Below are 11,169 nucleotides of genomic sequence, written 5' to 3'. Positions count from 1 at the left end.
AATTTAATGTAATTATTCCATTTGGTCGGAGAGGGGTGTCAAATTAGGCGATTTTTGTTTTTCCCCCGAACATTCGAAAGCTCGAAGGGGGTGATGGGTTTTACCATCATCAACCTATAAACTCGACCTTACTTGGAAAGGATCATCAGCCTATAAAACCTTTGCTACATTTTTGTGGGATTCGTTGAGAATTCGGAAATGGACGCAACAGAAGTGGAAGAGGCGTTGAGGGTTTTTGAGGCAGCTCTTTCTCAAATCAAATGGAGGCTCAAGCCTGCTTCAAAGCGTCGTCTTCAAACTGGTAAATTCATTTTTCTTCAACTCGCATGTAACATATATCGCCAAGAAACGCCTAATCCAATCGCATTTTTGAAGTTTTTCCTTTTCATATAACAACGAGAACAATCAGTTGATGGTTTTATTTTATTTTCCGGTTGGAAATTCAGTGACTGAGTTTTGTAGTTCTGTGAGAGCTTTTTATCTCTCTTTGGGATGCCTTCAGTCATTTTTCATTGTTTAAAAGTGAATGGAAAAGAGAGGAAATCTAACTGTGTAAAGAGTTCCTCTTTTTATTATTAATTTTGGGGCGTAAACTGCAGAGCTTCGATCTTGCATTTTTTTTTAAAATTTTAACATTAACAATTGTGTGTTTAATTGGGACAATGGCTATAATTGGGTTTATGACTGCCAACGACAAGTCTATATGTTATGCACGATAGGTTGCTTGCTGATAGAATTTCTTTATGCAGATATTTTGGCCTTGTGCTCAACAATGAGACCTTGTATCATGGTGGATTATGGCGGGAAGATGCCCGAATTGGGTGATCATCTTTGTGCATTTCTTAATCATTGCAAAAAGGTTTGCTGAGTCGCATATTAGCTTGATGTAACAAAAATGTTTTCTGCTCTATTGTCAATATACGTAACAGTTGCTGGTTTCTTTTTGTTTGTAGTATTTTGTTGATTAGGAATTGGTGCCCTAAGTTTGGTGTTTGGTGGTCATCCTTTATGTAGTATTATACTGAAATTAAAAAGTATATTCTTTGTAAATTCGGCATCTGTTGAAAGAATAAACTTAAATTGGGCACAAGAACACTATAACTACTCTGTTTTTTCAAGTGAAAAAGTCTTGAATCACCTTTGTTAGGGAGTCATGACATTCTTCAATCAATATATTTCGCGAAACAATCATTTCTGTTCTCTATCACATTCTTTTTCTCATGTTGGTTCACTTGGTTGACATCAGAGAAATAAAACTTAGAAATTGATGATACTATTTTGATGTCGATACACTTTAGGAAGACCTAGGAACAAGACACTTGCTTATCTATAAGATGTCACTTGTAGTGTGGACTGATTAGCTTGCTGGTTGTTGGCAAGTCTGTACTGTGTCATACTTGTGGTTATGCTTAATAATTTTCAAATACTTGTATGAAGTTTCAGTATTTTAAATCCCATTTTCTAAATGGATTACTCCATCTGTCCCAAACTTATAACTCCTGTTTATTTTCAGATGTCCTAGAATAAGACTTCATTTCTTAAAATGGAGATTCTTTCCCGTACCCTTTTACTTAAAGTAATGATGTGACACCATTAACTCCCAACAGCCACTTTTGAAGGCAATTCGGTAAACATACTTTACTCTCGTTTAAAACTCCATCTCTGTTAAACAAGATAGAAGTATAGGTATGAATGGAGTATAAAATACCCTTTGCTTCCCTTCTTCAGACATAATTATTTGTATTCAAAACGCTTTAAATATTTCATAAAGTATTCAATAGATTTTACTTGAAAATTTAAATATTTGAATTTAATTTTGTGTCATAAAGAAGTCCATTCTCAAGTATGCTTTCATTTAACTCAAATCATATCCAACCAAAAATGAATGCATTTTAGGATGACAAAACAATTTTGAAATATCATTGTTACTAGAATAGTCATCTCTTGTCTGCCGGGCCCTGTGGGCTGGGTAAGGAATAAAATTGATAAGCTGTTTAATTGACTTGCATATTAGGTTCCGAAGAATAGGTTTAATTGCTAATATCAATTATAAAGAGAGTTCTACTGTGATATCAAAGGAGAATATATTATGCCAGTTTTTTCCTGTGGCTGCTTTCATTATACTTATCTCTTTCGTAGTATTCACGGAAGGTTGGTTTAAGAACTTTTAAATTATTATTATTGCTACCTAATGCAGTATGTGCCATTTGATCAACTCAGGAGTCTTCAATTTTTGAGCATTTGCGCGTCATGGTCATAGACGATATGGTCTATCTCATTCAGGTCAGAGCACTTATGGAATTTGTCAAATCAAGTTTGAGTATGGAGACAGCAACGCTCTTTGTGGACCTTGAAAATGATCCTCCCAAGGTTTTTCACAAAATATAATCTTTTTGATATCTTTTCTCCTTCACGCTTCTGATATCATCCTGATATTGTGAGTCCAGATCATGACACAGGGCCAGGCAGGACAAAGCCCTGCAGTGATGCAGCTCCTGTCAGCTCAGAAGTTTTTCTCCTCAGTCCTTCATGAAGATGGGGTGATCGGTGATCACTTGCAAAGGCATGAGACTTACACTGCCAGGTCTTCACTTGATGGACATGCCACTTCTGGATCTCCTGAGTTAGTTGATCTCAGTTGTTGCCTTCAGGAAAGTCAGGTCACAATCCCAACCCTGAACGGGTAACTCTTACTTTCACCTTGGTCATTTATGTGGTATTCTGTTTCCATTTATGACATACCATGAGATTTAGTTTGTCAGTGATTTTATTTGCATCGTGCTGTTCAAAGTTGATTGATAGTGTCTTGTACTATAATAGTATAGCTACTTAATTTGCAATGCCAGACTGCATAGTTGTCCAGATGCATTGTTTGGACCCCTCTGTTTAGATCGATTGATCTTTGTTTAGTTCTTTGATTGTTATAGTTTAGATCAATCCTGAATAAGCTGTAAAGTTTGATGAATATTTGCTGAACAATACAAGATATATAATCTCTATAATAATTTTCCATGAGACTGATTCTAGTAAGTGAAAGACTCGGCCAAGTTGATATTGGCCTCTAACACTTCTTAGTTGTTTGAGATTTGCTGAATGCTGCAAGATAAATGCTAAATTGGTTTCAGTTTAGGTGGATGTATCTCATAGATAATGTTTCTTGAACTACCATGTGGTCATGAATCTATTCTCTGGGCACTCTCATTGAGTTTTTCTGCCATCTGCGGTGAACCAGTTAGAACAATTTGCAATTTGTTGAACCCGTAATTCTATGTCTTTTCATTTAATAGGTCGTACTAGATTAATCTCCAGAACATTAGTTCCTCAATTTGGTTTTCCTCTCAACTGAATCCTCTCCTAAAAATACTTGGACCTACGTGGTTGTAAGTTTCAGGGGACATGATAGAACCCATGAGGCCACAACGTTTTTACATTGGTTCATTTAGAAATCTTGGATTAAACATGACTTGCCACATTGGTTATATTGTTTGTTGTCTTTTTCTGTGATAAATTCGTTGACTAACAGAGTTTTTGTAAACTTTATACTAGTTGCATAGTATTCCTCTAAATTGAAGCCTTCCAAATGCTTGTATTCTATCAAGCTTTATTTTTTATTTTTTTAATTTATTTCACTGTCATTTCATGGAAACTGGGATCCTACTACAGGTGGCTTCTTGGATACCCAGTAATTTATTTGTTTGGGAAGGACTACATTGAGCATGCTGTTTATAGTCTCTCAACCAAATCTCTTCACATCTATCAAATTTTTGTCAACAGGTAAGCTCAGGATTAAGTGTGGAAATTTAATAGTTTTCACCATGATTCTTCTGGCCTTTTTTCACCATATGATTCACGTTATGTTTTCTATTGAGTCTAAGTTACAGTTAAAAGAATATCTAATCTAGAAACTTCTTGGCCATCTACATATATTGTAATTTATGAACTGGCTTATTTAGATTGACAATATGTCTGGAGTCGATGCTATAGAAGATTAATTATGCAACTCTTCTGGAAATCATGGCATAGGGTTAGTGCGTTCAGCAAAGGATATCAGAAGGAAGAACTAATGAGGTATGCTTTTTAGTTCTGTATATCATCCATTAACATTTCACTTTAATGCTATGGGATTTAGGCAACCCAAGAGCATAAGAATTACACTTCTCTGCATCTGCTTTTGTAATTGGCATATTATTGGGTCTTGCATTCTCGGAGATCAAGGAAAGAAAAATCAATTTGTGTGCCATGTTGAACTTTAAAGATGTATTTGTCAAAGATTTTAATATTACACAAGTTATGTATTGCTGCAAGATTTACTGGAATAAAGTTAAGACTTCTCTATTTCCAATTTTGTTAATGGGATCAAGGTTTCAAACTGGATAACTTTATTGTTTGCTTATACATTTATCCTATGACAGCTTTACTGTGCCTTTCGACCTGAGCATGGAGGGAAGCAATGAACCATGGGCACAGTCATTTTTGGCTCACATGCGAGGAAGGTGGGAGAACTGCAAGCATATCTGGGGATCTTTGCATTTGGAGGTTAGTGGTTGTTATCCACAAGCAATTGCGTTGTGACAGTATTATGTAAGTATTTTCTGGGGAAGATGCACGTTTCTATTGATAAAATGTGGAATTATTTCAGAACTTATTTACTCGTGCAACTGTTAAGAAACTAAATTTGAAACTCTCAGGATGGTTGTTGTGTAGACCTTTTTATTTGTTGGATATTTGGCCAAAAAAAACAGGGTCGTGTTACTCGATGTTTTATAAAAGAAAAAATTACTTCTCAAATTTTCGTCTTTCTGATATACTGAATTAAATTCTTCTGAGTGGTTTACTGGTTATCACTATCCATGTGGTATATGCATCTTTTCGCTTTAATATCATCAGATCTTCAACCACAGAGACGTAAATCGTTCTTTTAGTTTTTTCTTTTAAGAACCTTGGTTGACGACTATTTTGCAACTGGGATTGTGACAATTTTGCCCTTAAGTACATTTTCCGTTTGCCATGTGGGTTGCTACATCTATATTTTTGAATTTCTATGACTCTCTACATGTGGTTTGTTAAAGTCTTGTATTTCCTGATTTGGAGGATTTGGAGGTTCTCTCTGTATGATGAGATTTAAAAATGCCAGTTATTGCCATAACAGTGAAGGCCCGATGAAAGTGGTACGATGGTGATGCAAAAATTATAGTAGTGAAATAAAGGAGCTTATATACTTGCCTGCCTAAGAGAGTGATCCCACTGACTTGAACAAGTTTGGTGAAACTCTACTTGTGCAATGTCATGTAGACTTCACAATTAGAAAGATAAGGTGACCCGTCTGGAAATCTTTCTTAGTATCTTACTTCCTCCCGACTAGGTGCAAAAGAAAAACTGTACGAGTCACCACCATTTTGGCTATCAAGAACTCAAACTTATGTTAACATGATTAATGGTTTAAAAAAAAATGCTATTATGTGCAAAGACTTGTTATTTGGTGCATAGATTTGCGAAAATAGTTTTGAATGTACCATTAAGGAACGAATCCTGCTTTGCTAATGATCTGAGATTCCAATAAAGATGGTTTCCTCAAAATTTTTGTTTGTTGGGATTATTGCTTACTCTTGAGTTTAGGTGAAGTTAGGTTGTTTTGGTGAACGTTTCACCTATTATTGATATTTAAGAAGCGGACAACTGATGTAAAAGGAATAAAGGCAAGCGATGGGCATCAGCTGAGCATCCGATCCCTAGACATCCACTCTCATAGTATTCAAGCACTAGCCTCATGACCTGTCAGAGGACAACTTAAAGCACCTTCTTTTAAGTAAAATTCTCCCACTCCATCCAACCCATAGAGCAGAGGGGAGAAGATGAAGACAAATTATACGGATTACAAACAATATTAAACAAGCTTAATTGGCATGCCTATATCTCATCAATCTGCAGAGCAATGGAGGGGTTTGCCTATATTTGTTTTCTGGTTCAACCTGTTTTTATGCTTTAAGTGGGCATATTATCAAGACACATTATATACATCTGTTTTCTTATCCTTACAGTAACCGAACGACTCAATGTGAAGAAAACTGGAAAATGAAGAAGCTGTCTTTATTTATCAATCACAATTTAAGAGATAGTTGCAGCATCTCAACAAGGGTCAAATAAAAATTGAAAAAGGAGAAGCAAAACTTTAGGTTAAAAAGCTTAGGAAAAGATAAAAAAAGAAAAAGAAAAGGAAAACAACTACTTGAGGCAACTGGCAATTCCTCTATTTTGGTCCATTGAGAACGGAAAGGACCTCGGAGTGTGCTGGAAGAGCTGGGATTGCACCCTTTTTAGTCGTGGTTATTGCTCCACATGCACATGCATACTTCAATGCTTCCTTCAACCTCGTTTCGTCCTGCAACCATAAAATTATTATCATTAATCTTCACCTAATATTTGTTAGAGAAGGTTAAATCTAATAATGCTTAAGTACTAGAAGCTTGAAAAGCATTGATTTATTTGTACCGACTAGTAGGACAATGATGCAATTGTATTATTACGTTGTCGATGTCACCGCACAATCATGAAAGGTGAAAGAAAACATAACATGGGTTGATTATAAGAATTTTACCTGGATTATTGAATGGTCGTCAACAATCTTCCCAAGGAGGGCTCCCACAAAGGAATCACCTGCCCCAGTTGTGTCTACTGTCTTCACTGCAAACCCTTCCACAGCTCCCCGAAAATTCTGCACTCCCACCAAAATACAAGGATTATTTTCATGATTAAATTGTTAAGTGAGATAAATTTATGCTGAGAAAGATTTAAAAGAAAATACAGTCACTGATTAAAAATGTATGTATATATACTTGTTTACTTTGCCTCAAAGAGTGGTCTAAATGTATTTCACTAAAGATGTCAGTATAGAAGAATATCTTGGTTTCTTTTCAATCCTGTCATATCTTTTGTTTTTAATTTAATTAATGAAGATAGCTCTCTACAGTCTAAATGTACCCAAAAAGATCCTCGTGGAAAGGTTAAATATCACGAGGTGAGGCATAAAGTCACATGAACCACGCCTTTCAAGAAGTGGAGCCAAATAACAAGAAATATTTTATAGATTTTTTGTGGAAAATGAATGATAGAAATTCTCCAAAGGCATCCCTTGGTTGTGAAACAGGGGGCGAGTGGACCAATCCTCGAGTGCTACAGAGTCACCTCTAATATACTTTATGATAATAACACTATGCTTTAATCATAAACATTATTTGGATCTACAAGCTAAGTTGCTGTAGTTTCTTTAATCACAAGCATTTTTATTGGATCAATAAACTGAGGTACCCATTTTATCCAATTTAACATTTAAAACCTAAAAGTGATAAATTTATCGAGAATTAAAACATACCTTGGTATAATATCTGCAACCCTTGGCTCCAAGTGTAACTAAGAGGAGCTTCAAGTTGTCGTGCCATAGGGACATGGCGGATTCATCATCAACCTTATCGCTTCCGGTGAGAAATACGAGCTCCTCATCACTGACCTTGATCACATCTGCTTTATTCCAAATGCTCTTTATTTGCTCTTTAGCATACTCAGCTGACGGCCACAGCGGCAGCCGGAGGTTGGGGTCATAAGAAAGCAATGCTCCAGCGCTCTTGGCCACTTCCATGGCTTTCAAATGCGCTGATCTGCATGGCTCCACGATCAAGCTTATTGATCCATAATGGAACACTTTAGCCTATTCACATTAAACATGTGTCAGTCAATTATCATCCACAAAATTTAGCATCAATAGGTAATCCCAGAAATCAAATTCCAAATTAGAGATGTAATTTTCTCCACTAAACTAATCGAGAGAACCTGAGCTCATTCAACTAGTCATTTTAGACAGATTAGTCAAAAAGGAAGAAGAAAGAAGAAGAAGAAAAACAATTTGCAGGAAGAAAAAAAGTGGATATTTAGATCCCATAATGCACTCAAATATTGTACCCACTGCTGCAGTATTTATATCGTTAGAACCAAAACATCAAATATATACAACAAATTGACACTAAAATGAAGGTATAGCCACTCTAGAGGTAAGTCATCGTCAAGCCCTATTTCATTTTCACTTAAATCAGTTAGTAGTTTGGTTAGAAGACTCGGAAAAATTGCTAGTGAATAATAGGGTTAAGCGGCCTACTACGAGGTAATTACAGGCATATAACAGCCCCACAATTACCAACTTTTTTAAGGATAAAATTCGAGGGGCCTTTTCAATGCTTAGAGACAAACATGTAGCAGACTTGAGGCAGATTCTAACGCCACATACAGATTCCAGAAAACTCAATCAGTCAAGTATGGAGCCCATCTGATAAGCACTAAATAGCAATAAATGCCACGCCAACAAAGGTAGGTCGGAGAAAATTTTATGCTTCACTTCACTGGATTAAGTGAACTTTGTCGTTATCTCTTTCATTGACTGAGATATTTTATGTGGGTGGCACAGAAATCTGTAACAAAGAGATAAATGCAAACAAACGTATTTCCGTATATTCTGTGTAGAATTTTGTGTGCATGTGACAAGCAAAAGATACGTGCTCATATGGGATCTCACTATTTATTTACGTTATTTATTGGAGCCAATAACACAAGTTATTTGTCATATGTGTATGTTATTTTGGCATCTCCCTATCTATTAAAAATAATGTATCATAAAAGGCTCAAAAACATTTTCAAAAGTAAAATCATGGAAGGATAATCAGAACAATTACCATACTAAATCTTTTAATTGCATTAGCAACTAACAGTTCTAATAGCAATTCAAACTTGAAACTCCTTACCAAAGGAAAAGAATACCAAAATTATATCAAGAAGAATCCACATTATGTAAATAGATCGATGAGATCAAATTATAAAGAGAAGTACAAACTCCATCATGTATTTAATGTCTGGCTATGATTCACAAGTTTTGTCGGTAATCGTTAACCATAAAACAAGAAATTACAAGTTAACAACTATAATCCAGACTAATTGCTATTGGAACTAAATAATCTAAGTGAGTCAACGAATTATCAATTAAAAGAAGAAATTAGGACAAATTTTAATTGCCGAAAGAAATGAAACGGAAAATGACACTTTAGGCAATTCGATTTAAAAAAAGAACTTAAATTTCAGCAACCTATGGTGGGCCCCGATCTTTGCTGGATTCGATGTGGATAAGAGGCTAAATAGGTGAATACATTGACTAATCTCACCTTAAATTAAGCACATTAAAATTAAATATTTGATAAAAAACAGTTTTCGTCAAAATAAGCCACCGCAAGAAAATGTTAATGCGCGTGAGATTCACTCGAACCCCATTCGAAGCCACAAAATTGCTGAGAACAAACGAAATGTATTGGAAAAAAATCCCAAACTACCAACAACTGTGGACTCAGATTCAGCCAAAATTACGGTACCAATTCATGCACAAATACGTGTTTCCGTATCCATAAATGCACACAACCCTATCGCAGACATTAGTATCTATGATTATGGTGATGATGATGATGCAGATAACTTACAGATCTAATGAGTTCGAGATTCAACTCATCGGGGGTGAGCAGCATGTCAGCGCTGGGATTCCTATAGAACATGAACTCACGCTCTCCGTCGGCGCGTAGGGTCACAAACGCCAGAGCAGTGCGCGCACCTTTGTCAAAGTTCACACCATCGGCAGACACGCCGTTCTCCTTCAGGATCCCAGCGAGCATGTGGCCGAACTCATCGTCCCCAAGCTTGCCGACAAACGCGGCCTTCCCGCCGAGCCTTGCGACGGCTATGGCGACGTTGGCCGGGGCGCCGCCGGGAGCCTTCAGGAACCCCGGCGCCTCCGCCAGCGACACCCCCGACACCGTCGGGACGAAGTCGATCAACATCTCACCAAAACTGACGATCAGACCGTTGCTCGAAGCGCCGTTGCTCGCCGCCATTGCTATCCAACAATAATCCGAAGCAAAAACTATACGATCTCTTCTACGTATGTGTGTGTATTAGTAGGTGTATACAGCGAAGAAAATGGGAGAAGACAGGAGAAAACGGAGAAGCGAGAGGCGTTTATATAGAGTGGGGAGGAGAGCTGGGTGGGGGGAAGAAGTAGAATTAGAGTGGAACTAGAAGTTTTGTGCCTAGTCAATTAAGAAAAATAGATATTATTAATAAATGGATTAATATTATTATTTTTTTTAATGTGGGTATTTAATTAATTATTATTTAATTTATTGGTGGGAGATAATGATTGATTATCCACTCCAAAAATTAAAAAAATTAATAATTTTCATAATTTTTACTTGGCTTGTGTTGCAAGTTAGGAGTGGACACTACACACCAAACTATTTTTTTTATTTCAATTTTTAGGGTTTTTTAGATAATTGTTTTGTTTTAATTATAATTGTAATGTATTAAATGTTTTATATTATTTATTAAATATTTTTTATTTATATATACATATATAATGTATGTTTATGGATAAGAAAATGACTGAGTTTATCTTGTTATCGGTTGATAAGATGGATAGAGTAGATTTAAAAGAGTTTGAAGTAGAGTGGATGTCTGTTAAATTGGATTATATGTATCCAGTATAAATTAGGGGAAGTTACAACAACATTTTCTAAGATTTAACATAATTGTCAATGCTTCCTTATTATTTGAAAAATTACAGTAACTACTCTAATTTTAACGATCGTCTAACAACTGGCTCGATCTGATAGTTTTCGTTTGTTTTTTATTTTTTTTATGATAAATTGAATAAAATATCCTTGTGGACTATAAATTTAATTTAATTTATTTCTTTATTTTTTTGGATTAATTAAATAATTGGTTTTTTTTTTATAATTTTTCAAATTTTTTCATTTATCTGATTTGATATTTTTATAATTTTTTTTAAGAAAAAGAAAAGAAACAAGGCAAAGTTGACCCCTTCATCTAATAATCACTTTTATCATTAAAATTCCATCAAAATCATATGTTTATAAAAGCTACAAATTTGATATAATTACGTGTAGCCCTCTTCTGATTTGAATAATTATATTTAGTGCTTTTGAAATTTGCTTCTATCTAACGAACAAATTCCTCCATAGTACAAAATTCACCGAACTTGTTGATGTTAACAAAAAATGAAAGATATAAAAACCCATATCTATTTTCGATCAACTTATTACTGCTTAATTGCAAGTCAAATAATTT

At 35.4% G+C, this 11,169-nt stretch overlaps 2 protein-coding genes across 7 annotated transcripts; one reads left to right on the top strand and one right to left on the bottom strand.

The window, feature by feature from the left end:
* On the top strand, nucleotides 1–6,213 carry LOC105172021 (uncharacterized). Of its 6 annotated transcripts, none has more exons than XM_011093348.3 (8): nucleotides 2–301; nucleotides 750–859; nucleotides 2,221–2,370; nucleotides 2,448–2,683; nucleotides 3,664–3,774; nucleotides 4,024–4,068; nucleotides 4,413–4,536; nucleotides 5,092–6,213. In XM_011093348.3, the coding sequence occupies exons 1-8, from the start codon at nucleotides 199–201 to the stop codon at nucleotides 5,113–5,115; spliced, it is 903 nt and encodes a 300-aa protein (XP_011091650.1). In that variant the 5' UTR covers nucleotides 2–198; the 3' UTR covers nucleotides 5,116–6,213. The 6 variants fall into 6 exon arrangements, with proteins under 6 accessions (XP_011091654.1, XP_011091650.1, XP_011091655.1 ...); XM_088885785.1 differs by having other exon boundaries at nucleotides 3–301; nucleotides 5,150–6,213; XM_011093349.3 differs by having other exon boundaries at nucleotides 3–301; nucleotides 5,135–6,213.
* Nucleotides 6,074–10,032, bottom strand: LOC105172020 (pfkB-like carbohydrate kinase family protein). The gene is made up of 4 exons (XM_088885784.1): nucleotides 9,510–10,032; nucleotides 7,370–7,702; nucleotides 6,596–6,712; nucleotides 6,074–6,379 (listed from the first exon to the last, which is right to left on the bottom strand). Exons 1-4 carry the CDS (start codon nucleotides 9,915–9,917, stop codon nucleotides 6,248–6,250), a joined length of 990 nt encoding a protein of 329 aa, XP_088741910.1. The 5' UTR covers nucleotides 9,918–10,032; the 3' UTR covers nucleotides 6,074–6,247.
* Between the last annotated feature and the right edge of the window lie 1,137 nt (nucleotides 10,033–11,169).

The sequence above is a fragment of the Sesamum indicum genome, linkage group LG10 (genome assembly GCF_026168435.1).
Source record: "Sesamum indicum cultivar Baizhima isolate 11 linkage group LG10, ASM2616843v1, whole genome shotgun sequence".
NCBI lineage: Eukaryota > Viridiplantae > Streptophyta > Magnoliopsida > Lamiales > Pedaliaceae > Sesamum > Sesamum indicum.
This window is presented reverse-complemented; position numbering and strand designations above follow the sequence as displayed.

Bases quoted from the DNA above. Each gene is read 5' to 3' on its own strand.
- LOC105172020 (XM_088885784.1), bottom strand. From the start codon at position 9,917: ATGGCGGCGAGCAACGGCGCTTCGAGCAACGGTCTGATCGTCAGTTTT. The intron at 7,703-9,509 runs GTAAGTTATCTG...TAATGTGAATAG, and splicing joins ATCTCGAACTCATTAGATCT to GCTAAAGTGTTCCATTATGG. The intron at 6,380-6,595 runs GTAAAATTCTTA...TTATGGTTGCAG, and splicing joins ACGACCATTCAATAATCCAG to GACGAAACGAGGTTGAAGGA.
- LOC105172021 (XM_011093347.3), top strand. From the start codon at position 199: ATGGACGCAACAGAAGTGGAAGAGGCGTTGAGGGTTTTTGAGGCAGCT. The intron at 302-749 runs GTAAATTCATTT...TTCTTTATGCAG, and splicing joins AAAGCGTCGTCTTCAAACTG to ATATTTTGGCCTTGTGCTCA. The intron at 860-2,220 runs GTTTGCTGAGTC...TGATCAACTCAG, and splicing joins TTCTTAATCATTGCAAAAAG to GAGTCTTCAATTTTTGAGCA.